At 36.9% G+C, this 27,041-nt stretch overlaps 1 protein-coding gene across 3 annotated transcripts in view; it reads right to left on the minus strand.

Moving 5' to 3' along the window:
- Window positions 1–27,041, minus strand: part of LOC140150579 (integrin beta-1-like) — a 64,496-nt gene that overhangs the window by 32,635 nt on the left and 4,820 nt on the right. The window contains exons 4-23 of one of the 3 annotated variants that reach the window (XR_011858814.1): window positions 26,294–26,389; window positions 25,997–26,084; window positions 24,875–25,006; window positions 23,932–24,025; window positions 23,140–23,230; window positions 22,589–22,675; window positions 17,256–17,339; window positions 16,372–16,452; window positions 13,317–13,412; window positions 12,296–12,385; window positions 10,429–10,619; window positions 9,722–9,806; window positions 7,937–8,079; window positions 6,893–6,965; window positions 6,117–6,180; window positions 5,414–5,541; window positions 5,188–5,282; window positions 2,248–2,377; window positions 1,476–1,592; window positions 268–458 (exon numbers count right to left, since the gene is read on the minus strand). Coding sequence is in view for 2 of the 3 variants with exons in the window: in XM_072172618.1 (XP_072028719.1) it covers window positions 5,414–5,541; window positions 6,117–6,180; window positions 6,893–6,965; window positions 7,937–8,079; window positions 9,722–9,806; window positions 10,429–10,619; window positions 12,296–12,385; window positions 13,317–13,412; window positions 16,372–16,452; window positions 17,256–17,339; window positions 22,589–22,675; window positions 23,140–23,230; window positions 23,932–24,025; window positions 24,875–25,006; window positions 25,997–26,084; window positions 26,294–26,389 (1,623 nt within the window). In the remaining variant the exon portion in view is untranslated. The remainder of the gene's footprint in view (window positions 1–267; window positions 459–1,475; window positions 1,593–2,247; window positions 2,378–5,187; window positions 5,283–5,413; window positions 5,542–6,116; window positions 6,181–6,892; window positions 6,966–7,936; window positions 8,080–9,721; window positions 9,807–10,428; window positions 10,620–12,295; window positions 12,386–13,316; window positions 13,413–16,371; window positions 16,453–17,255; window positions 17,340–22,588; window positions 22,676–23,139; window positions 23,231–23,931; window positions 24,026–24,874; window positions 25,007–25,996; window positions 26,085–26,293; window positions 26,390–27,041) is intronic. The other 2 variants (XM_072172618.1, XM_072172617.1) reach the window with 2 other exon arrangements.

The following is a 27,041-nucleotide window of genomic DNA, read 5'->3' on the forward strand; positions in this document are numbered from 1 at the left end:
TAACCAATTAGTAATATGTGTGCAAATTTTCTTGCGCTTCGCGCGCGCGCATTTGTTTGATTGATGGGGGAGAGTTCAGGGAGCATCATTCGGTTATAATATCCTTGCCCTCGGCCGTCACAACCCCTATAGCTACGCCACGTGAGCAACGACCAACTGAAACTTTATATTTCAATTTCCTGCACAGCAAAGGCACACTAGACCTACATTATTAGCCAAAATATTCACAGCGGCAACGTATACATTTTCTGCTTTCGAGCTCTTTACCTTGTTCCAGCCTGCGCCTTTCCTTTCCTTTTCAAATCTGGCATATTCTCTGCGTTCTTGGATAAAAATCCATAATCGGATAAGAGCAATAATGATGATTCCCAGCAATAGGATACCGGCTATAATGCCGATTATAATCCACATCCACGCAACCTGAGTTAATCTGCCGCCATCTTTAGGTTTGAAACACACTACATAAAGTAATGAAAATGAAGCTTTGCGTTAAGAAGAAACAAAAGATTATCAATTAAATTATTAGTAGTTTATATTTTATTCACCCCACCCCCGCAAAAAATCAAAAACAGAAACAAAACAAAAAAACATGTGTTGTGGCGTATTAAACCAGGTTTTTCTTTTCTTTCGTGCGGTTATAGGCCACGGTTGTTTGTTGTGGTCATTTATTCATTTTTCTTTTTGACTTTATGTGGTAATTTTTATTCTATAAACTGGTTATTTGTGTACAAATTGAGGGCGCTGTTTACATATATGTGACCCGGCAGCACAAATGAGCCGTATAATTCCCTAAATTGTATTCTGAGTTACGGTGTAAAATGTGTACGAAGGTCATATTCATCGGTAACTTAAGCTGGCCCGACATCCGTCTCATTTCGATAGTCAAAATCTAATCAATAATCCTATTGTTGAAGTGGATAATAAGCTTCTACCGTAGATGGCGATAGAACTTTTAATAGCTCTGGTTTTTGTTTGCTTATATTGCTAAATCCTGTTCAAGTGGTGGGTTACCAGGCATTGTATTTTGTACAGGTATGCATAACCAACAATTAACAATGAGAGAACTTTCTTAAACCTCGTTGACTTGGGGATGATTTGAAATGACCGCCAATTATGACTGTTTGATATTTATTGCCAACAATGTGGAAAAAGAGACACATGTAAAAACGTAAAAAGCTATAATTTTGTTGAAGGAGCAAAGTTTAACAAACCATAACCCCGCTTCTGGATATCGTTTGAAGTCAAATGATATACCATTTTAAGTTTATGATGTTTATTTTTAAACACGAAATAAAACAAAATTGACCGAGGGAGGAATTTACGGCTCATTCGCCGTGGACGGTCACATATTTCAAATTTAAATTAGCCATATAATATGACCTATTCCTTACCATTCATAATATTGTTTGTTTGGCTTTTTGTTTGTGTAATGGCAGACCTATTGTTGGTATGATATAATATTGATATCCGTATACCTTTTTCTCTCTGTACTGACAGTGTGTACGTGCCATCCTCCTGTAGGTTGTATGTGTATAGAATAGTGCAGTTATCATCATCTCTGTACTCGCATAGTACGATATCGGTACCATTTACTGCATGAAATGAATTTAAAAAAAAGAATTAAACACATATCCACAGAAAGACTAGTTTGCGTCACTCGGACACGGTCTGTGTAAGAGTTTCTGAACGCGGCGGTAAAACATCGTGCATTATGGTTAATTTTGCACCTTCAAATATACACGCTGTCTCAAAAGTTAGGTCTTAGTAATAGGAAACTTTCTTTCCTGAATGCACTATATGCATGCATATCATCACGCATGTGATATCATAGGTCAGTGGCATAGGCTGGACCTTTTAGAGGGGACGAATGGGCAAAATTTGACGAAAAGGGTCAAATGGGCTAAAAGGTACAAATAAAGGCATAAGAATCTTAAATAACAAGGTGGCCAGCATCCAGGAGCGTATCAAGAGCTTCGGGGCCCCATGGACAAGGAGCAGTGTGGGGTCCTTTTAACATCTCCTTTATAAGCCCTATCCCTTATAAACTTAATTTTTTGCTTTTGCTCGTAGCCCATGAACACCCCGGGCCCATAGACTTCGTCCACCCTGTCCACCCGTTTGCAACGCCCCTGCCAGCATCCCACAGTGGGCAAGACTTATCGCATTGGGTAGCTTGCGCCCTTTGTCCCCTCCCCTTTGGCTACGCGACTGTCATAGGTCAACTCATCTACAGAGAATCATACTTACGGCTTACAAGATCATCCACTAAAGTAATTGGGGCTTTGCACATGTCGCATTGTTCATCAGTAAAAGGTCCTTTGTCAAAAACCTCACACAAAACGCAGTCTTGAAACGAAGAACATTGTCCTACACACGTCTGTTTAAGGTAGAAGAAACACGTTGGTAAAGTAATGTTCAGCAGGAAAAACAAATTTCAAATTGCCATGATTGCTGTACACCCGTCCGAATCATATTGGTCTAGCGACGCCCCTGGCCCATGGATAAGGAGCAGTGCAGGCCCTTTTAACATCTCCTTTATGATCAACCCTATCCCTAACCCATAATTGTCATCGGGGCCCCTGAATCCTCGAGACCCATGGACTTTTTCCACCCTGTCAAACCGCTTGCTACGCCCCTGCAGTTATGCACCAAATCCGGCCAACTCGGAAGAAAGTGTAGATGAATTCTATTATCTTCACCAAAGTACTGCCAATAAAACTTAAAAAAATGATGTCCTCATCATTACTGGAGAATTGCAAGCAAAGGTTGGAAACCGCTGGCAACAATGGGAAAATGTCATTGGCAAACATAGCTATGGGCCACGGTTTGATGTGATCATTTGCTAATTTTTCTAACAAAACATATAATCTTCAATTCTAGACCTGAACAATACCAACAGCTATCATACTAATAAACACATATATTTTAAAACTATTTTTAACACAGATTTTCCTTTGTTTATCAACATTTTCAGCTTTTTCTCACTTTTTGTAGTAACTTTTATTCTACAAATTGTATATTTGTGTGCAAATCGAGGGCGCTATTTACATATATTTTAAGTTTAATTTAGCCTAATAATATCAGTTATTCCTTTCATTTCATGATAAAATATTTTAAAAAAATTCTGATTTTTTAATGTCATTATACAAGTGTATACCCCTTGTAAAGATGCAAACAAGATTTAAGATAAACAGATAAGCCATCAGTGTTCAACTGTACCAAGGAGGTGAAAAACTACATTTCTGCTCCATTAACGACCTCTAAATTAGCAACACAATGTTCAAGCAGAAAAGGACGTAAGTAAAAGGACACAAGTAAATGGACACGGGAGCCTCTAAATAAAACAAAACACATAACAAAATTGTGTGCTAAATACAAGCTACCCAAGCGCAGTAACATTCAAGTTGGATCTAACCACCAAGCTGGTTATAGCTAATTTTCGTACAATGAAGAACCACAAATGCCCAGTTGTCTTCAGAGTCAAAACCCCAAATACTAGGAGAGACTATGAAGTCGACATTGGAGGACGATTTTCTCTGCTTTTTAATCAGGAAGAGTTCGACAAAGAAGCCATGTGGACAAACATTAAAAATACTTTCAAGACATCAAAGAAAATAAATGAAAGAAGCGAAGTAAGGACCCGATGCTCCATTTCGCCGACTTAGTCAACGGCGTATCAGAGTATTTCGATGGCTCTCCTGCGACTTGCAGTTTCAAGCCGCAGTACGCCGATGAATAATTAATATAGAGTACCCATATCACTGGTTGCGAATTCGCGAGCAGTTATGGGCATCTACTTCGCAGTATTTAGCATCTTCTTGCTCTGCGGTTTATCATTCAGTACTGGGTGATTTCAGTACTGTGGGTGATTCCCAATGATGTCATCTACTTTATATTCTTGGGGATTCCCCAGTTAACACTAAGCAATGCACTAAGATTGAGAAATATTGGGATCCCCTATGATATTAATAACTCTGATTGTGTTTGTTTACTGTAACCAAGGGGTTTTCCCCTAATACATGCCATAACACACAAACCCTTGCAAGATTACTTCCAAAGAGTTTCCCCTTGTCTCATATTTCTCAAGACATATCTTTATGTTGTAAACAAAGATAAATAACTAAATTAAATTACTCAGGCCACATCACAATAGGCCTATCATATGTATAAAAGAACAACACAGATCCACCCTCTACTTGCGTCTATTGAGCATGTGAATTCCAAAAAAAAAAACCAGGACACACAAGTTTTTGCACACATATTATAGTGCCCTCACAAACAGGGCAAGATGACTGACGTGCTAAATTGAGGTGATAGCAACAGTGATAACGAAATAAGTGGTAAAAGACGCAGAAATGAAGCTGAATGGGCACAAAACAAGACTACTATTACTATGTGATTAAAAAAACACCCAAGTCCGGCATACAAAATGACCCCTCACGAAGCCCCCGAAATGCTAATCGTCATACCTATTAGGTATGACGATTAGCATTCGGGGCTTCGTGAGGGGTCATTTAACCCACTCGTTTGCATGTAAAACTTGCCCTATTTATAATGAAAGGCAGAGATAAAAAAAGACTTTATCGCGTCTTACGTCACTGTCACTTACGATCCTTGATTGGTTCATAACGCGTAAAAGGAAGGCCGATTTATCTGGTGCCGATCGGAGAAAAAGGAATAGCCGAAAATGGCGAAAAATTACGCACTTTTACACGGCAAAAAGCATTTTTTCTAGGCATTGTCGACATGGTGCCTTCGGGAAAGAAAGTTTCGTACTATAAAGACCTAACTTTTGAAATGTTTTGTATGTTTGAAGGTGCAAAATTAACAATAAGGCGTCCGGTTATACAGCCGCGTTCAGCAAGTCATCATCACGACACTTGTAAACAAACAGTGCTTGAGTTTGATTGACAGATGACGTCAGACGCGATAAAGTCTTTTTATCTCCGTCTTTCATTATACCAGGAAAATCTAACTGAAGGAAATAAAATGATTCACAGTTTTTTAGTTTTCTCAAAATCACTTTCCATGGACTTGGGTGGGTTTTGTATTCATGTAATCAAATACCTGTTGACTAAAATATCCTGGGCCGCTATACGATGAGCCAGTCAGGCCAAAATTATATTATCACGTAATATAAGGATGCCGATATAAGATTCAGAAAGTCGCGATGGACGCTATACGTACCGCGCATTCGTCACATTTGTCACCACCGAAAGGCGACTCCTTTTTGCATTCGCATTTACCTTCACACGTGCAGTTCCCCAACCATTACAAAGTAACTACAAGAAAAACACAAATATTAAATATATTAATTTGTTATCACAATGGCAGTTTATACAGATATAAACGTAAATACTAAATATGATAATATGAAAAATGTAACGTTATATCATGAACTCTTAATATTTACCCCATTTATAGTTTCACAGTCCTTTCTACTTGTTACACATTCACACGCAGATCCATAGTAGTCAGGCTTACAACGACATTCTCTTTTCAGTGTCCTGGTGTCACAGTTACAGTCACCCCTTTCTTCACCTGTAAAAAACATCCAATAATTCATTAACAGATAACACAGAAATGTGTATTTCTGCTAAAAGGATAGTTGTTCCATTTTAGGATCAACAGCAGTAGTAGATTTTGATTGTCGGGGGATAATTTGCAGAAACTTGACGTACTTAATATGATATAATATGATAAAATATGCTATGATATGCTACATGCTGTGATACAATATACGGTATGATATATGATATGATATGATATATTGTTCTTCATGTGGGTATACAAATTATCATAATGCTATTCTGTGATATGATATGCCATGCTAAGATATCATATAATATGATTTGCTATGATATGATATGATATGATATGATGTAACAATTGTACACAAACTATAAGTAAAAAACAAAAACAAGATAAAGATCTTGAAATGACAACCTTCGACGGCGACGCGACGACGACGATGTCGACGGTGAAAACACACCAAAGCTAATGTCAATGATTATGACTTCAACGACGTCGGTGATAATGATGACGACAAGACATGAAGATCATGATAAAGACGATAAACGATTTGATTTTATAAATGATGATGATACTAAGCTTACCTCCACACGGTAATCCCTGAAACTCTTCACAATTATAATCGCATTCACAATGTTGGCCAAAATACTGAAAAAGTATTAGAAACAGAAGCGAGAAAAAGATTAATACTTCTTTCATCAGAAAACATAAGCATTTGTTATATGTTCACTTTAAAAAGCAGTATCACAATAATATTGTCAAACATTTATTATCACGAGATATATAAATACATTACATTGCAGTATAATGAAAATTCACTAGTTTGGACCAAATTTCCCCTGTTTTGGGCTAACATCGACCTATGGAGGGGGGGGGGCAAAATTGCCTTTTTTTAGACCAAAATGGCCATATTTTAAGAGAATATTCCGACTACCCCACCCCCCCCCCCAAAATTCATCTCCCCCCTTGCCCCCCCCCCTCGAAATGAATTCTGGCGACGCCACTAGTGAAGCTGTGAATAAAGCATATTACCGGGGATCTCTTCCTGGTTGAAGGTATACGGGGATGTGCCACGGTTTTGGGGTACCTTTTTAGCGAATTTGTATATCGATGGGTGGGTTTTCAGTGAAGATCAATGCGCCCATTTGAGCGTATTTTGGCAAAAGTGCCCTTACAATCGCCCAATTAGGGCAAATTTGGGTGATTTTTGTTAAAAATTTGTATGCTAATGGGTAGCAAAACAGCAAATAGTAGGTAAAGTCAGCATCCGAAAGTCTGCGTGGCACCTCTCCGTACACATTTTTAAGATCCCCGGGCATATTATTCATCATAAATATCGAATGGTATACCGTATACCCACCTCTGGATTACTACACGCACACTGCCCACATATACATTGCCCTCGCAGCTGACACACGTTGGTGGAGTTTTGTCTAGAAATATGAGGACAAAATTGAAATTAGTTATGGTGGAATCTACTAAAGCCAACACAAGCGTAAATAAAACTTTCAATATGATTTCACACCACCAAATAGTATTATACGTTTGTACGCCCTGAATGCATTTCTCAGAAAAACCCATAGATGGCCTAAAGTAAGCATTAAAATGAGCAGAAATTTACATAAATTTGGATTGGTCATGATTAGTAATATCAAATCCTGCAAATGTACCACAGGTGGGAGAGATCGAGTATTTTTTAATGATTTTAAGCAGCCTTTTCTATACAGAAACACTGGCATGATTTTGCAGGTAAATTAGGTAATTCCCAGAGATCATAGACTTCAAGGGCCAGTCGTAAAAAATGATGACGGTCAACCTATATTTTTTCCCAGTCAGGGGATCAGGCTAGGGCTAATTTCAACCATCATAGCTGTCGCTAGGAACTGAGTCGCTCTTGCGAAGAAAAAATGACGTTTCCTTGAGGCAAGTTTAGTACATATCTCTATGGGGATTTATTTGGTGGTGTGAGATGATATCGTTGAATAGAATCTTCCTTGATTTGATTGTTTATTTGGATTGCTTGAAAACTAGAACCTTGGCCCTATAAAAGCATCCAAACTATTCATGACAAATGCATTTGGGATGGATTGGAAAGGACAATCAGGGGTAAACACATTGCTCTTTTTTTAAACTAACTGCGAGATACATGTATACGTATGTCTCTCTGTACACGGGATCGATGGCTTAACGCCCCTCCCTCCGATGGACAGAAAACTCTCATGGATAACTTTATGCATCACGGGGGAGCAGAAGTCGGAATTTATCCTACAGATGTTTCCAATTAAATTCATACTTCTGTCTTTGCAAATACCCATCAAGTTGCCACCGGTTAGGAATGGTATGGTGTTTCTTACATAACTTATGAGTGTATTATTTTAAATGATCGCTTGGCGAATACACATACCGAATACAGCTTGATAAATCTTCTGCGTCAGTCCCGGAGTCACCATCGCATTCACACTCTGTTCCATAACGACCCTCGTCACACTGACATTGTCCACATGTAAATGTACCATTTCCACCACTGCATAACGAACGGTCTTTTACCTAAATAGAGGGCCCAGAACCAGAAAGCCTTAATTCACAATGACCAGCTCTCACAAAATGAGTATAAACTTGACAAAATGTTTGTCTGAGATATTCCCGATTTGAAATCCTTATTTTACATGCTTTAAAATCATACCAGACATGTTAGGATGACTCCTCGCTTTGGTCTTCAAATATCAATATTTCCTTCAGAATGTCTTTTGTTTTCTACTGAATTTTGTCATGACTGATGGACTGTATCTTCTATAGTGCCCTGGCGACTTTTATGCTCGTTTTGTGACAGCATGTGATTGTGAGTTGAGGCATTCTAGCTCTCAACCCTCGATATTAATGATTCATATCATAGCAACAACAACAAAAAGAGAGATTATCATGCAAAGATAAATGATTACTGGACCTGGTGCTTTTCTTTTCTCCTTGAACCAGTTCAAAGCACAGGGAATGAAACACATACAATATTTATGTATATTTTTGTATTGATTTTACTGAGATATATCTGTTTTATTATTTCTCAGTTCAGGCAGCGATAGATATTGATCAGGAAAAATTCTTAATTTCAAACAATCTTAGGTATGCGAGCGAAAATCGGCTGCACTCTAGCGCAGCCGGCTGCACTTTGGCCCCACTATTCTTTTTAATTCTGGCTGCACTATCTGGCTGCAACAGTTACAAGGTTGGCTGCAACATAGGTGGTCAATGTATTTTGAAAGTTGCAGCCAGAGTGCGGCCATAGGGTGTTAGGTCGCATGAGGATTATCTGCTTGGATAAATAATGTGGTTTGCTGTACAATTAACCATTATTCCTATTGTAATACCATTTACCATAACACACCGGTATGCTATTTGTATATGTTTTGTATTCTTACTGCATATCTTCATGTCAAATGCATAGTACATGTAATAATTATGTGAAATACATAAAATTATAAAAACACAGACACCTAAAATCATTCATTCATTCATCAGTTATATTCAACGTTATCAGAAAACATAGGCAATACAGAATATTATCATACAACATAGTTAAAAATGCAAACCTACAAAATATAACAATATTTACAAATACAATCGAAGATTATAAATTAATACAATTAATAGTATATAAATATTGTAAATATGATTATAACCAAGGTCAATACCATTAGAACTTGACAATATAGATTAATCAACTCAAGTAGGCCTAATGCAAATAGGCCCAATAAGTGACAATTGATAATATTATAATGAATAAGCGAGATATAATTTTTACAAAGTCATACTACTAACTTTTTAAGTGACATTAAATTAATCTAAACTACATGGGTTGTGACCTTTTAATGTGTCCTTTTTTAAACAGTCATCGTACGCGTAATGTTTATAGTCGCTTGATTTCCTTTTGTCCACTTTATAGCAATAAGGATTTGTGGTTTCTCTGAGCTATTTATTATTACACAATAAGCCTTTTATGCCTTAGATCCAATTCACTGGGCCTTAGATATGGGTCGCAAGGTAGGTGATAACAGAAAACTATTACTAGCGCAGCCGGCCGCAGGTAGCGGGGCCAACCTTGAGTTGGCCTCGCCTGGCCCCGCAAAGATTAGAGTGCAGCCAGAGTGCAGCCGGCTGCGCTATAGTGCAGCCAGTTTGTGCTCTTGTGCCTTACCCCTTTACTTTCACAATCACATGAGCATATGACGTCAGCAGTCACTGTTAGACTCTCGTCAAATCCAAACGGTCTGATTGTGAATCTGTGGAACAAAATATAACCTGCATTAAAGAGACTTTATACTCTCTTGATTTGGAGGTGAAAATTTTGATCTTTTCAAAAGTTCGCAAATAGAAGGCATCGTTCTCAAGACTCAAGACGAGTGATCTGTACTCTCGCTTTAAAAAGGGATTGCGAATAACATCGTTCGTCAAAATCAAGGACCTCCTCACGATATCAGTGGTCTTTCAGCAGTCACGTTAGCTCAATTGATAAGGCGTTCGACTATGGTGCGAGAGGTTGCGGGTTCGAACCATGGCGGTGGTTTAGTACGCTCTCGTTGAAAAATTGAGTTGACTTACTGGTGATTTTCCCTTTTTTGTAACCCGTACGAAACTCGAGAAGCTGATTCTGGCTGCGGTGGTCAATTGTGGAATGTCTTGGGTGTGCATTTTAAAGCAGCAAAGTCCCCGAGTTGTTTTAATGGTTATTGAATGATGTGGAGCAGAAGTGGTCAGCTAGAGTCTGCTGAGGCTTGTGGATCAATGTCTAAGCTTCAATTTGTACCTGTGCGTAGTGCACTATATATTTGCGGTTTTTTGGTTTGTTTTGTTTTGTTTTTTTAAGAGGGAAGGTATGCAATTGTTAACAAATACGATACATACGTTTGTTGTCCGCCATCAGGTGAGCAATCTTTAGCCATAATCTTTACATCAAACTCCACAACTTCTTGAAGTAACAGATCAGTGCATTTTGATGAACCGGGAACTGCGCCTTGGCCAACACAATAGGACGTGTAAGAAATATCGATATTATCTGGAGAAGTGTCCCCAACGTTGACTTCGGACGTAATTTGCTGATGGTATTGAAAATAATTAAACAAACGATCGTAAATGTGTTATTTCTTTGCTTCATCTTTTTATATTGATTAGTTTTCGACTCTTCTGTGAAGAAACTGGTACTTTCTCAACATCATATTTCAGTCTTATTTTTGTTTTTGATCAACAGTATGCTTGGACTATATTTATAAATACGTATTTATAAATAGGCACGTGACCACCTCCGTGCTGCCATAACAATTTGTAGACAGGAAGTCTGGAAGTGACCTTCGACACAGCGGATGGTCTTCCTGTACATTTGAGCTAGGAATTAGAGCAAAAAGTAGGAAGTCGCCACGAGACTTTCCATGGAAACTTTTACCAAACCGACAAAGTCTCCATGGAAGAAAAGCAAAACGCTCAAAGTCACCACATTAAACATTTTAATGCAAAGGCGGTAAACGACACCAGATTGTGCGGCAAAATTGTCTATTTTATTCAATTTTGTAATATTATTGTAAACGTTTCCGTTGTTAAATAACTTTTTCCGTTGGCAAATATTTTCAAAATGTTGTTTTTGACCATTACAAATTCGGAATCCTCCCATGTGTAATAATTTGCTATAATTTCTGTATAGTGGTCAAGAGCAATGTGTATTTGGTCACACTTGCTGGTCTTGCTGGTATGTCGTGCCCATGGGTCACGTGCGTATTTATAATACGTATTTATAAATATAGCTGAAGGTAGTTGATTAAACTATGAAGTATAAAGTTGGAAGGAAAAGTAGAAGATAAATACAAAGAGGGGTGAAGTGAAGAAGGAGGAAGAGCAGAAGATGAAGAAGATCAAGCAGCAGCAGAAGTAGAAACAAGATGAAGACGAAAAAAGGGGAAAAGAATGTGATGAAGAAGATCCAACAGCACCGGAAGACGAAGCACCAACAGATGTGGAAGAAAGTAAGGAGAACAAGTTAAGACGAAGACAATGAACGAGAAAGAGAAATAGGACGACGAGAAGGAGGAGATGACGAAGACAAAAATACAGTAGAGGAAAATAATTGAATATATGAATACAAAAGCCACCCAAGTCCATACTGTGGCCAAATTGATTTAAGCATGGGAATTTGTTGCTATGCATAGGCCTGTCATATGTATGAAAAAACAACTCAAATTCATCCACTGTGTCTATTGAGCATGTGAAAAATAGCATGTATGAAAGAACCACCCAAGTCCATGATTTGAGTCTTGTAACACATTGATTGAAATCCAATATGTATAAAAGTCCACTTGTAACACATTTCATTGCTTCAGAGTGACTTTTGAAAAAAAAATGGGTTTAATAAAGGAAAGTGTGTGGTTTATATTACATGGCAGAATGCTTATCAACATTATACATACCTGTGTGCTTTATTTTGTATTATCTTACTAGTGGTAATCTCATTCAAACATTGTTGTCATTGTATATGATTCAAAAAACCACCCAAGTCCAAAATTTAAAATGAACCCCACGAAGTCCCTGAAATGCTAATCGTCATACTTAATACAGTTTAACCCACTCATTTGCACGTAAAACTTACCATATTGACCAGGTAAATATAACTGAAGGAATTAAAATGATACACATGTTTTTCTCTCAAAATCACTTCCCATGGACTTGGGTGGGTTTTGTATTCATGTATTCAATTGTCAAGCATGCTATTTAGTATTATACATACCCTGTATGCATTTGTTACAAGCCTTACTACATTTACTGAATCTGGAGCTAAAATGCCTACTTTTGTACCTTCTATTAATTGTCGCAATTCCTGAAATAAAGATTTGAAAATATTATGTTAGGAGATAACGTCTTATTTTGAGTGTTTACTAACAGGACTTGCTTTGGGCCATCATACTAGATCAGCAATATCATTCACAATAGACAACCGGCAACCAAGTCTCTCAAATTGCTGATATTACGCACTGTACAATATGTCGTAAAGTGCTAATATTAAGCATTTTAGTGCAGTTATCTTTCTAACCTTATATATAAGTCGTCTAAATTGGATCTAAAGCTTAAAAGGGAATTTCGTGATCCACAGCCTCACCCCCCTCCCACTTTTTTCAAAAAAAAGTTGAGATTTTTTATACCACTGGAAACCTCTGGCTACATAATGTTTATGCACCAAATATTTCTTGCAGATTAATTCGTTTAGCAAAAATATCGTAAAATTTTAATTTCGTTCTGGTATACCAGAACGAAATTACAACAGTGGCCTATGGAGCAGTGCAATACACATAATCATGCATAACTCTCAAACGCAAAATCGGAATCAACTTAAATTTTGGGAATAAGCTTTTTTCGTGGCTATCTAATGAAAAAAATTTCATAAAAAGAGGATACTAGGATCACGAAATCCTCCTTTAATTCGATTACCAAGATCTTTCTATAGTTGGCGTAATGGTAGCAAACAATTGTAAAAAGGAATAACGGAATAAATAATAATTTAATAAATAACGCTTAACCACTCCCCATCTTTTCTTTACTGTGCTAATTTATATCTACTTCTTTTATATATTTATTTATAGCTTGGTGTCAAAAAACAAAGTGTTTTTAATTTTTTTTATTTTAACAGGATTTGCTTTGTGTCATCAACAGAGGGTGCTATCACTCTCCACTTAAATACTCATATTGTACAGTGCTTTATATTAGCACTTTAGCAGGAGTCCAGGTTGAGACGATATTATCAATTCACTTACCAGGTACAGATTGTATTTTCTTTCATCAACAGCAAAGACTGGTACAATATTTTTCTTTTGAAACTTGGCATTGATTTGCCCAATCGATGGAAAATCCTGCAAGGAACATAAACAATTGTAGCAAAATTGATGGTAGAATTTACATAATAAGACACTGCTGCATGAAAGTATTACTGATACTTCTTTAAACAGTTTGTTCTAATATTGTCATCAAGGCTCTTAAAGGCCTATTCAGTAATTTGCTTATCCGTATGATCGTAAGAATCACCAAACTTCAGATTTGGGTACTTTTGTTCGTGTCATAAATGTGCTATAACATATAGCCTGCAAAGTGTGATTAAAGCCGAAAGCTGTGTAAGACAAAATACACTTCTAGTGCCCGTTTCTATTCATCGTTATGTATTCTTCTCCCGTGCATTATTTTCGCGAACTACCCTTCACAGCCCAAATTATATAAACCTGCACGCTAAACAATGCATTATCTAAAACCTGCACGCTAAACAATAGATTCTAGATAATACGTGCACGCTCAAATACTAGAAATACTACTTTCACATAACCATATAGTAGAGTTAGATGACGCTTTCGACATAGAGGTCACATAACTATATAATTGTCTGTTCGATATATATACCATCAAAAAAGTACGAATATACATTCTGTGGTGTTAAAATGGTATAGTTACAAACGGTGTTCTATAATAGGGTACAATTACCGAATAGGGTGCAACTCGCTAGACTTGAGTCCAGTCCTCGTTTACGGAGTTTAAGGTTAGGGTTTAGGGTTGGGGTAGGGCAGTCTTGTAATAAGACTACTAGAGTTGCACCCTATTCAGCAATCGCAATTGTCATAAATTAGGCCGTATAAAATTAATATTTTGGTTCTCGTCCAGAGGATTTTCATGAATTGATGAGGGAGGGAGGTGTTTTTAATTTTTTTTAATTTTTTTTTTTTCAGTGTAAAATCAGCATTGTCTGTAGTTTTCGGTCTTTTCCAACAGTGTTCGAGGAAACGATGAGGCACTTTTTTTTTTTTTTCAAATGTGAGATTCTGAGGGATAAACCCCCTAGAGTACCACAAAAAGACTTGGAAGTGGTCCTTGTTCTCTAATAAACTTATTTATATGTATGAAAAATTCATAAATCATTCCAAAGTCTAAAATAATTGAAAAATCTATAAAAAAAAAATCTGACAAATCCCAGAAATTGACTAGGGAGGGGACGAGAACCAAAACATTAATTTTATACGGCCTTATGATTAATGACCTCAAATAAATCAAACATCAAATGAGAATAATCGAGCTTCTATTAATTAAAAAGGGCCAAAAACAGGTGGATCATAATTATACAAGATGACACCATTGCAAAATATTCAGCATTTTACAAATGAAATACATGTAGGCCTATATCTAAAATAACATAGCCGGGCCTGGAAACACACACTAGCGCATAATAATTATCATGATCATGCTTTATAATACCATAGGCCTTCAAACACATGTGTTTGAAGGCCTATGATAATACTGAACAAATTGTTAAATCCCAATGTCGTGTGTTTTAATATAGGCTAAGTAGATTTTAAAGTTCAAATTATAGAGCTATAAAGTCCAGTTGATATTCACCGTAGTACTAGTCGGACATCTAAATCGATCGTTTCCAAGTGAACTGGTTCAGTGCTCTCTGTGTTCGAAACCACGATATTAAATGATCACAACATAAAGTCAATTGGTTCCAAACCATGCGTGAATAAGTTACTAAAGTATGGCGTATGGCGCAATCGATACCATTGATAGCTAACTTATACAGGATTGATTTTCTTTACCAGTTAAATGCTACGTAGCTGGTCAATGTCCTGACGGTGTTTTTTAAAATGTAAGATATTTTCCTAATATTAAAACTAATATAATGAATGCAGCAATTAATATTGCCTATTGTTTTAATAGGCCTACACTCAAAGTGTATGACGGATAATGTACTCGTGCAAATGCATTCGTCAAGATAATTGCACTTGCCATGGAGTTATTGCATTTAGCTCTTGAGCCTATCGGCTCTCGAGCTAAATGCAATAACTCCACGGCGCGTGCGATTATCTTGACGAATGCATTGCACTCAGTTCATTATCCTTATCATAAGCCATTATACATGAATGCAATTTATGGACGGGGCTTCATCTTTGTCAAAACTTCGATTTCCTCGTATTTTGCCCAATTGTTCATTCAAAAAATCATCATAACAATTCTAATGTCCTATTCTTCACTTTTAGACAATTTATGATTTTTAATTGTTTACACGTTGGCTGGGATCACTGAATGGGCTTTTAAGAATTCTTTTCTATTTGTTGCATGACTTATGGCGAAGGATCCGATTAAGTTTCTGAACGCGGTGGTAAAACAGTGTGCATGGTTAATTTAAAACCTTCAAACATACAAACCGTCTCCTAGGATAGGGATGAAATCAAAACTCGACCGGCGGCTGACCGCCGGTTCCGTCCGTTTGCATCCGGTTTGACGGTTTCTATTGTTCTAAATAATGGACACCGGGCGGACCGGCGATCAACCGCCGGTCGAGTTTTGATTTCATCCCTTCGGTCTTGGTAATAGTAAACATACCAGTAAATATCTCCTATATACCTTTGGAGGAAAGATCAGAGTTTTTGAAAAATGACACGACACTTCTGAACGCGGTGATAAAAGAAAGTCAATGGGGGAGCATTTACTGGTGTGTACCAGCTGCACCCTTATATGAGAGAGCTAAATGGGTGCTTGTTATCAGTTCTTAACTACAGCATAACAAATCAACATCCCAAATAACATGACACTTTCATCCGTGTGTAGTTGGACATATTAAATTGTTCTGATACTTGAATTGTGTTCATACTTTTGCGGAATAGTATAGGCCGAATGAAAGAACTGCAGTTTGAAGCTTATCTTTTTTAGCACTCTACTCGGCTGACTTTCTTAGATATGCCATTGAAGGTCAAGAAGGGAAAGTTGTATGTCATGGAAGTTCTATCTTAGGATATAAACAAGTACATACATTTTTATTAATGCTCCTACCTGATCAGTTGATTTGGTATATTCATTCGTTACTGGATCCAAGTGACACTCTCCATCATTTGGTTTAGAAATCCCTGCTAACTAGATAAGAAGAATTAAAGGTACTGCAGAAGTTAATTATTTACTTCTTCAATTAGGTTGACTAACTAGCTTGACTTCCTTTTTGCGCTGTCAGAAATTATTTCTTAAAATTGATGTAGTTGTAAAATGTTGTTACATGACCTCAATCACTCACACATGACATTACGTTGACAGTGCCATTACGTTGACAGTGCCTTACAAAAAAATCACATTGTCATATATATTCGTCATCCTTATCTTTCACCTGTTTTAACCAGTTAATAACACATACCACCAAACCCTATTGTGTTATTGACCGGTTAGGATAACGAATATAATGATCTGTGGTTTTCGGTTTTTCACATGTCTTACTGCTTAAGGCACTGTCAAATGGCGGTGAAGATTTCTAGGCGGTCCAATTATGTTAATACGACATACGGGGTTTTTCAGTATTGATTGATCGGTTCTGGATGGCTCCAAGATCGGCTCATCAGCAAAGGTCAGGCAATTTGCATAATTAAGTTGGCTCTCATGTTTACGAAAGACAAGTTCAGACGAACGTTTTTTTACAAAGTCAAATGGTACGAATTTCAAATGGAGTCACCCATTCAAGTTGCTCCATTTGAAATGCTTCTGTGTGTGAGATTAAGGTCATGTCTTCCATAGGGAGTGTATGTATTTCAACTGGATTAGCCCAGTCACAAATTCTTTCAAACTTCATTTGTCATTATCATATATCATCATCATCATTATTATCATCATAATCATCATCTCTTTTTCACTTTATTTATATAGAAACGCTATGCTTCATAAGGACGTCATACTTTTCCGTCTCCGGCCATGTGGAAGCCTGCATCTGTTGCGAAAACTATCATACGTCGAGCGCGATTTCTCCAGCCAATTTGTTCCTGTGAAAAAGAAAAAGAAAAACAAAAGAGACGTATAAGTTAAAGGTATAGATATATGCCATAAAATTAATATAGCTCATTCACGAGTTAGACTCAAACAATTAAAACCCAAAACATTAAGAATTATAACGACATTATTTTCTTAATTCAAGATTCAAATAAAAGCTTTGCAACCATGTTCTGCTCTTATACGAAATGTGATACCTGGTTTGTGGGGATTTTGTCATCACCCGTATGTTAACTACGCACCTAAAGGATGGTCCTACAGTTAGTTTGATTCATTTGGTGGTTTACGTGCGAACATGACAAAACGTGGCCCAACTCGATTAAGTAAAATCGGGCATAGTGTTTGAAATTGAACTAGGATAGAAACCAAGTTTTTTCTGTTAGGCAAGATATCACTGATTCCACTGCATATCACATTTACGCCATGTATGACCACTTCATTTTTTTTTTCTAAAGTGCAAAAATGCAGTTGCTAATTATGAAAGTCAATTTGGCTCAACTCGTTTTCTGGACGATTTAGTTAACTGAGCAAGGCGTTTGAACCCCAACTAGCAAAGAAACTAAGTAAAGTTTTTCTGTCAGTCAAGATGTTACTGATTCCACTTCATATAACATTGTTTTGCCACGATCGCTTTTATTTTGTTCTAAAAATCGAAATTGCAATTGTATAATTTTTTATTGATACAGTCTGTATTAGAGTCACGCGGTAGCATGACCAGCAAGTTTTTAAAAAAAAACGACTGATAAAGAAGAATAAACAGATGCGCCGCGAGACTATAGAGAGATTGCGAAATTTACGTGAAACGTGACACGGGAACGCGAACAGCAAGCTACACTAGTCGAAAATCGGTTATTATGCCCTCTAGAGGGTGAAATCTATTGTGAATTGGTCAATCGTGGAATTACCGTAAGGCGATTACGTTGCGGTTGGTAGCAAAAATGACGTTCCAAAAGACAAAAAACGCATTATAAAATGCAGAAAAATGTTATGTTTATCTTGTTATGAAGCGAATCAAAGTATCCTAATAGAACAAGTAGAGTCCGACATGTAATAAAATCCATTTTGGGGGTTAAAATTTGATCTCGTATAGACAAGAAGAAGTGAACAAATTTCAATTTTTTTCGCCGCGAATTCGAACGGGCAAATTGCCTATTCATTTGTGTGTGGAAAATGCCGTCCAAATATCAGCTTGCGAAGAGGCGTTTTAGGCAAGATTGTGTCGTGTTACGGCAAAAATGCGGTATAATTGTCTGTTTGGGACGGGGAACAGAAGTTCGTGCAACGCTATTTTTCGCCTTGCTTGTTCGTTGTGCATTAAAACAGCTGTCAAAGTGTTTTGCTTATGGATACTATTCAGCAAACTCAAAAATGTTTTTAAAACATGATAATGCATGTGTTTTTGGTTTTAGTTAAAACATTTTGATAACATATCGATGTATGTTTATATAAAAATCATGAAAACTCGTGTTATACTGAAAAAAGTAATACAACAACATTTTAAGCCAAAATTCGAAATGCTATAGTAAAATATCACTTGGCAAACATATTTAAGTGTCTATTGTGTTAGAACGTTTATCAGCAAGTTTTGAACAAAAGGTTTTTTGCATGTTATTAAAACGTTTAATGCCCTTGACCCTCACATAACCTTTAACCCGACATTTAACGTTTTCTGTAATATTTTTGTGTTTGCTGGGTAGTAATCGAACTAGGCATATTAGATTATTTATTTTCATTTTGCTTTAGAAAGTAAACAGGGTATTATTTATATGATAATGGAGTTTGTTTCTTGTTATTCGAATAATATACACCAAGACTTCCTAGGCATCCAACATCAAACTCTGTTTAGATTATTTAGACAAATAGCATACACGTGTGAACATAGGCCTATACTCATTTTCCAAAACTCAAATATCGCTAATCTGGACTGAATGCTTAGAACATTATAGATACAGCTAGTCGTATTTGCATATCAATACCGAGGAAAGTAGTTCGATGAAAGAAGATAATCTTCTCTGGTTCGATGCACCCAAGGTGAATCAATGGGTGCTTCCTATTACCTTTAGATTATTTGTCTCAGCATAGCGCCATCATGATTGCAATTGCGTTTACACGTAGTCTTGGTTCAGACTCTATGCGGCTATCACGAACATACTAGGAACGACGAGCGTTAGGACCGACACAAACTGGCTGTGTAGGAGGCTAGTTTGGATGTGAACGGGACTATGACGTTCTACCGCAAAATGCAGAAATCCGTAACCCGTATGGCGTTTGCAGTGAACGCCTCTCCGCAATCTCTCTTATATTTACACGGAACAAAACGCTATTTTTTGATATTTTTCGCCGGGTACAAAATATATCTAAAACCATGCTAAATCGTATTTACTGTCCAAAGTGTCATATTTTAACAACTCTTTATTTCAAAAAGTTACACCAATCTTACAGTCAATCCGATTGTTTGATAATAAACAAACATTCTTGCTTTATTTCACGCGGTATTTCATAGCCAAAATTAGTGGCTAATCATACTGATATCCACAATCTTTCGTCACTGCTACAGCCATACATGGCTGTCACTGTCGCACTAATTTTTCAGATTCACTTTCAAATATACCCAGGCATTTTCCTGGATACCCTACATACAAATTCTGGACCCCATTCGCCAAAAAATCAAGTTTTTCACAATTCTTTTATTCTTTCTGGACCACAGCATATATTCATATTAATAAATACTCCACTTTCACACAGCGTAATAACGGGACGTTCCCGTGGCGAAGTGGTTAAGGCCATGGACTTCTAATCCATTCATGAATTTTTGCTCAAGTTCGAAACTTCCCACCACTTTTTTTTAATGTTTTAATAATCAATTTATTGTCGAAAATCAAGAATAACACCATTTCGAACATCCATTGCTATTGTGATATTATTTTTTTTTTCCATCAAACAAACATGTTTGATTTTTTATTCACATTTAGTCCTAGGCCTATGGCCTACTTTTACCATCCAGATGATATCACCATGCCTGACTATCATGGCATGGCATCTTCGTCATTTAAAACACATTTATCAGTGGCTCTGTTCACAGCTCAGACTGAAATTATATTTGATATAAATATTATAAATTAAAATCACAAACCGCGAAAGATCGCCAACAACTGCCGCTGAATATTGATATCCAACTAGATTTCCCCACAGGGCTATAAAGAACCACAAACCTTGAAATTTGGATATCGCAGGGCTACAAAGAATCACACTCCACGAAATATGGATATCCAACAAGCTTAAACTATAAATTAAGCTCCCGATACAGGGCAGGACTTAATAAGGGGAATTAAAATCACAAACCGCGAAAGATCGCCGACAACCGCCGCTTAATAGGGGTATCCAACAAGAACTACAAACCGCGAAATTTGGATATCCGACCAGATTGCCCGCAGGCCTATTGATTATAAAGAACCACAAACCGCGAAATATGGATATCCAACAAATTAAGACCACAAACCGCGAAAGATCGCCAACAACTGCCGCTCAATATTGATATCCAAGTAGATTGCCCGCAGGGCTAAAAGAACCACAAACCGCGAAATTTGGATATGGAACTATTGCCCCACAGGGCTTCAAAGAACCACAAACCACGAAATATGGATATCCAACAAGCTTAAACTACAAATTAGCTCCCGATAGAGAACAGGACTTGATGAGGGAAATTAAAACCACAAAACACGAAAGATTACAAAGAACCACAAACCGCGAAAGACTAGATTGCCCGCAGGCCTATCGATTATAAAGAATCACAAACCACGAAATACGGATATTCAACAAGCTTAGACTATAAATTAGCTCCCGATAGAGGGAAATTGAAACCACAAACCACGATATTCAACTATATTGCCCCGCTGGGCTACAAAGAGCCACAAACCGCGAAATTTGGATATCCAATTAGATTACCCGCAGGCCTATCGATTATAAAGAACCACAAACCGCGAAAGATCAACAACAACTGCCGCTCATTATATATTGTATATTGATACCAACTAGATTGCCCCGCAGGGCTATAAAGAGCCACAAGCCGCGAAATTTGGATATGCAACTAGATTGCCCACAGGGCTACAAAGAACCACAAACCACGAAATATGGATATTCAACAAGCTTAAACTATAAATTAGCTCCCGATAGAGTGCAGGGCTTGATAAAACCACAAACCACGAAAGATCGCCGACAACCGCCGCTTAATAGGAATATTCAACTAGGTTGCCCTGAAGGGCTACAAAGAACCACAAACCGCGAAATTCGGATAGCCAAGTAGATTGCCCCGCAGGGCTACAAAGAACCACAAACATTAAAACACGATTATCTGGGGCATTTAGACGCTTCCGTAGTATAGGCTTAAATATATGCGCATTTACCAGTTCCGACATGAAGTAGGCCTAAATCGGATTTACTCTATGTGTGTCTCTCTGGCATTGTCAACATTGGGTGTGTGTTGTTCATATTTATATTTTCTTTACATATTTACGTAGCCTTGAATAATTAAAGTATATTAAAATGTTTATTGATCATTGTGTACGCCTCTGAACATTACAGTCACGCGTGACGAGCAAGTTTTAAAAATAAACGACTGATAAAGTTTTGTTTAATTATTTATTGTCATGAATCAAGAATAGCAACTTCAAACATCCATTTTTCGTTTTATTCATTTTATGGTGCACTTCGTAACCTGATGACTTTCCAAGCTTGGAGCTGCTTGGCTACATTCATAAAAAGAAAAGAAATCTACCAAAAAAACGTTGACAACGTAAAGAAATCAGCAAGTTTAAAAAAACCCACCTCGGCTCACTTTTTGAAACTTGGTCCCATTTGTAAAAGTTACTGATTTAAACTTTATCATATTTATATAAATTTAAAACATTTCCAGAAGTGTTAGGTATCTTTAATGTGCAGATGCGATATTAATTTGTAAGCTTTCTGGAACGACCTGAAAGGTTATTATCTTGTTCTTGCATGGTAAGCCAATATCCTATTGTGTTTTGTTTTATAATAATCATGATTAACATGATTAATGATTGAATTAAACGAATAACAAGTAGGCTTGTAATCTTGTTGGAAACGCTGTATTCTGTTGAAATAAAATAAAAACACTGATTTGCTGTTCAAAATGGGACCAAGTTTCAAAAAGTGAGCCGAGGTGGGTTTTTTAAACTTGCTGATTTCTTTACGTTGTCAACGTTTTTTGGTAGATACATACCTTACATACAGCTACTTGCAGGAGAGCATCTAAACCTCCTTCTGGAGAATCTATGCTTGTTGATACCTTTAATTCTGCAACACGTTCCTGGAAAAAAGAAGACCAATAATAATAATAATAATAATAATAATAATAATAATAATAATAATAATAATAATAATAATAATAATAATAATAATAATAATAATAATAATAATAATAATAATAATAATAATAATAATAATAACAATAATAATAATTTAATAGTTATCACCCGCAGCCATTAGCGCCAACCCTTCTTGAAATGAGGGGGGGACAACCGGCCAACATTGTTAAAAAGTGGCTGAAAAGAACAAAAAATGGGTCATTTTGCCGAAAGGTTGGGGAGTGGGACACGCCCCCCCCACCCGGATTGAAGCCCATGCCCACAGCTCATATTTTCCCCGAGGATTGAAAGTAAGTTGAAACTTTTATTGAACTTTCTTTAATGTCTGCTATGATTAGGTGGGTTAAAATGCCGTGGCTGAAAGAAGAAATGGCTAATACTTCTTTATCTTTAAATCTATACTCACTGAAAACCTTCCGGTGTCCGTCGTAAGGGGAAGTTGATTCTTAAAACCGAATGGAACATCACAGTCGAAGCAACACGAATCAGCTTCACAACTATCTCAACAAAGAAAAACAAAACAAAGCACATTAATTGTTAACTTAATGTGTGAATGTTTGAATTTGATATTCATAGTGTGATCACTTTAAATAGATTTGCAGAATTTAATTCTACTTTCATTACGACAATACAAAAGCGATAATACAAACGGAATTTGAAAGTGCATTTTAAAGTTCATTCTCTGAAGATATTATGGAAATAAATAAACCTATTCAACTGGACTCACTTTTATTGGAGTGGCTACAATATCGCACCATACCCAAGGTGCATCTTTAGGTCAGTTGATGTTTTGGCGGCAGTTGGTCATTGACCTGTGACAAGGTGTTATTGCTAAAGGTCGTTGATCTTGAGTCAAATTTTAACAATTCCAAAATTAACGACCTTTGGCAAAACCATCTTTTCACAGGTCAATAATCAACTGCCGTCAGAGAATCACTCGCCTTGGAGATGCACCTTGGATAAGGTGCGATATTGTAGCCACTCCAATGAAAGTGAGTCCAGTTGAATAGATTTATTTATTTTTACATATTCTCAGAAGAAACATCTTTTTGATTTTTTCCCAAAGAAAATGCATCATCGGACAGCTAAATATTATCAAACAGTGTGAAATAATCTTACCAGACGACCGAAGAGGCGATGCGATATAAGCTGATATGAATAGTATACAAGCAAACAAACAAACAAATACAACTCTTACGTATCTATGTTGGTGGTAAATGGTGAAGTAGTCTTGTCAACGAAAGATCCAAAGCCAAGCTGTAAATCGGCGGTTAATTTTTTCAGTTCACGTTCTATAAAAAAAAAAGAGAATAATACTTGCACCTAACATCCATGTGAATAGTGGTGGTCGTGTGTCGTGGGTAGGGGAGAAAGGGCATCCCCGTTTTTTCTTTGTCCTCAAGTCCCCCCAGTCAGGACAAAAAACACACAAAAAGTCCATTATTTTTGAATGGGCCAAATTCGTCCTAATTGGGGCCAGTCACCCAGTTAATTGTAGGAAAATTTCAAATTGGTGAATTTAACCCGCTCCCTCAATTTCACCCCCTCCCATTTCCCCCCAGAAAAAACACATTCCTTGCGCCGCCACTGTATGTGAACCGGTTACCCCGTTCTGCCTACAATGTGATTTAGGGAGAGTCATGGCTTATCATCATCAGGCAAGATAGGGGAATAAGATCGGCAAAATCAAACACAAATTTGTTTTGGTCAGATCGGCACTACAAAAATCAGCAATTTTTTTGCTTCTATACAAAAAATGTCACTATTAAGGATAGCAACTATTTTAAACTGTTGCGATTTGGTAGTTCAACTTCACAGCATCTTGCGAATGGTAGTGAGCTTTGGCAAAAATTGCATTGATCATTTCACAGCGAGCGTGTAGAAGAATTCAAATACCACAGATGTACTTTTGTAGGTCCTGTGGTTCTTGAGTTATGTTGTAAAGAGGGCTGCCAACAACACTTTTGTAAAACGTACATAACTCATTGACAACAATAAATCGATTTTTCGGCTGTTTCTACCAACAATACGTCGTGTACCCTTAAATAGTGTGCACATGTAATTGTATTGAACGTCATATTCATATTAAAGCCGTATAACATAACATATATATGCAATGAAAATACAAGAAGCCAATTTACCTAGATAAACTCCAAGATTAGCAACATTTTTGAGATCAAGTCTAAGAGAATTGCTTAAATCCATGAGATAATACAAATCCAATGGATAATCCTTTGCAAGGCGTACTTGTAGTCTTATTACTTGTGGTTCACCTGAAATAGAGAAGTAAGTAAAATATGAGATGTGATCAGGCGAAATCAGTCGGAAGGCGGAAATATTGATATTGGGATATAGCCAAACGGTGGAAGTATTTCCTTTTGTTTCCTATTGTTTTGGAAACTTTTTAACCGCTCACATCTTTTGAACTTGTTGTCCAAATTTAATAGGGGTTCCTGCAAAATATAGCTTTGCAAATGCTGTTTACGCTCCTATAAGAAACTGAAAATTGAATATGTCCGACTTCAGACGGATTTTGTTTGATCACACCACATATGAGATGTTGAAATACCACAATTTGAAACTTAAAAATTTACATTATAATTATAATTATTTTGAAGTACTGCGATATTTTTAATATGCTAAATTCCCGGAGCATCTTGATTTTGCATTGGGTCATTGTGGGTATTTTACTCCCAAAAGTACACATCTTAACGAAAAAGGTACCCAAAAATATACCACGGTTTTTGACTTTGCAATGATTTCTGTCACAATGACGGTAAATTTACCAACGAATGACTGAAAATTGTTTTAAAATGTCTACTAGAAAAACAATTTAAAAAAAACAGTATTTTTTCTCAAGATTTTTGGAGAAATATTTGGAAAAAAATCACCACTTCTCTAAACCATTTTTCTGAAATGTGAGATCCGATTCTCAACCTAATGAGCCTGAGATGCTTACCGAATCTGCCGCACATCCCCGTATCCACCTTTCCACTATGAGAAGCTAACTACGCGCACCTAAAGGATGGTACTACAGTTAGCTTGAGCCATTTGGTCAATATAGATTCGTCACGGTTTGCTATAAAAATCAGGTTATGCACCAATTCATTTGAATCATCTTTACTTCATTTTAAGGGGACTCGATCAAATCAAGGAATGTGACAGAAATGTTCATACGTGAGTATGACTGTGAGTATATCGTCAAAGGAAGTTGACAAAATAATAGGTATCTTCTAACTTTAAATGATCTCATTACAACTTACCAACTTTTAATGTAATTCGAGCTTCTTGAGGAGTGACTTGAACTGCTTGTCCGGTAGGAGAAGTATCGGCGTCTGCTAGGTTTTGCGCCTGCATGGAGAGCACAGGAAAAAGCAAATTATTATTGAACATTTTGAACTTTTTGAATGTCCAAAAAAAGATCTCAAATTACTCCATGTGGTGTGATCGATGCAGAAAAACTTTTAAAACCCTAATATTCAAAGTAATAGGGCCTAACGAATGTCTAAATCTTGAGCCAACTTCACCGTGCTGCAATTATAGAGTTCTAGTAATCATACCTGTGTTATATTGAGTGATCCAGACGGGAACGTAATGTTGCTACAACTCCTAATTTGCAGACTCATTACGTAATCACATCTCACCCCTGAAAAAATCTGCAATGATTAAAACAATGGATGTATAATACGTTAACAAAACTAAAACAAGTATTTACTTTTTACAATGCCAATTGTCTTGTTAGAATCAGTTTATCAGTTCTATCGTATGCCACCAAATAAATGAGGTTTCACATAATAAGCCTTTTTGAAATATGGCGGGCACAAAAGGAGAGGGCGTACTTTGAAGTGAGTAATCTTTTGTATGCTTCTCAGCTGACAAAAGATTACTCACTTCAAAGTACGCCCTCTTCTTTTGTGCCCGCCATATTTCAAAAAGGCTTATTATTAGCAGCACTTCTGTTTCACGTGGATCATAGATAGTATCTTTAATTTGTTGCAGGGAGTAGCCTTTCTTTCATTGGAAGTTCTTCCCATAAAACACGGCCTACCGATTAATAATATTATTATTTACAGTTTATAGGCTTTTTGACCATGTTTTGAGCGGTTATGTCGGGTCCCAACTACACGCCAGGGTGTGTGTATATGGAAGACTGTTAAGGTTAGCAACTATTTTAAACGGTTGTCACTTGGTAGTTCACAGCATCTTGCGAATGGTAGTGAGCTTTGCCAAAATTGCATTAACCATTTCTTAACGAGCGTGTAGAAGAAGTCAAATATAACAGTTACTTTTGTAGGTCCTGTGATTCTT

Source organism: Amphiura filiformis, chromosome 4 (genome assembly GCF_039555335.1).
Source record: "Amphiura filiformis chromosome 4, Afil_fr2py, whole genome shotgun sequence".
In the NCBI taxonomy this organism is placed as follows: domain Eukaryota; kingdom Metazoa; phylum Echinodermata; class Ophiuroidea; order Amphilepidida; family Amphiuridae; genus Amphiura; species Amphiura filiformis.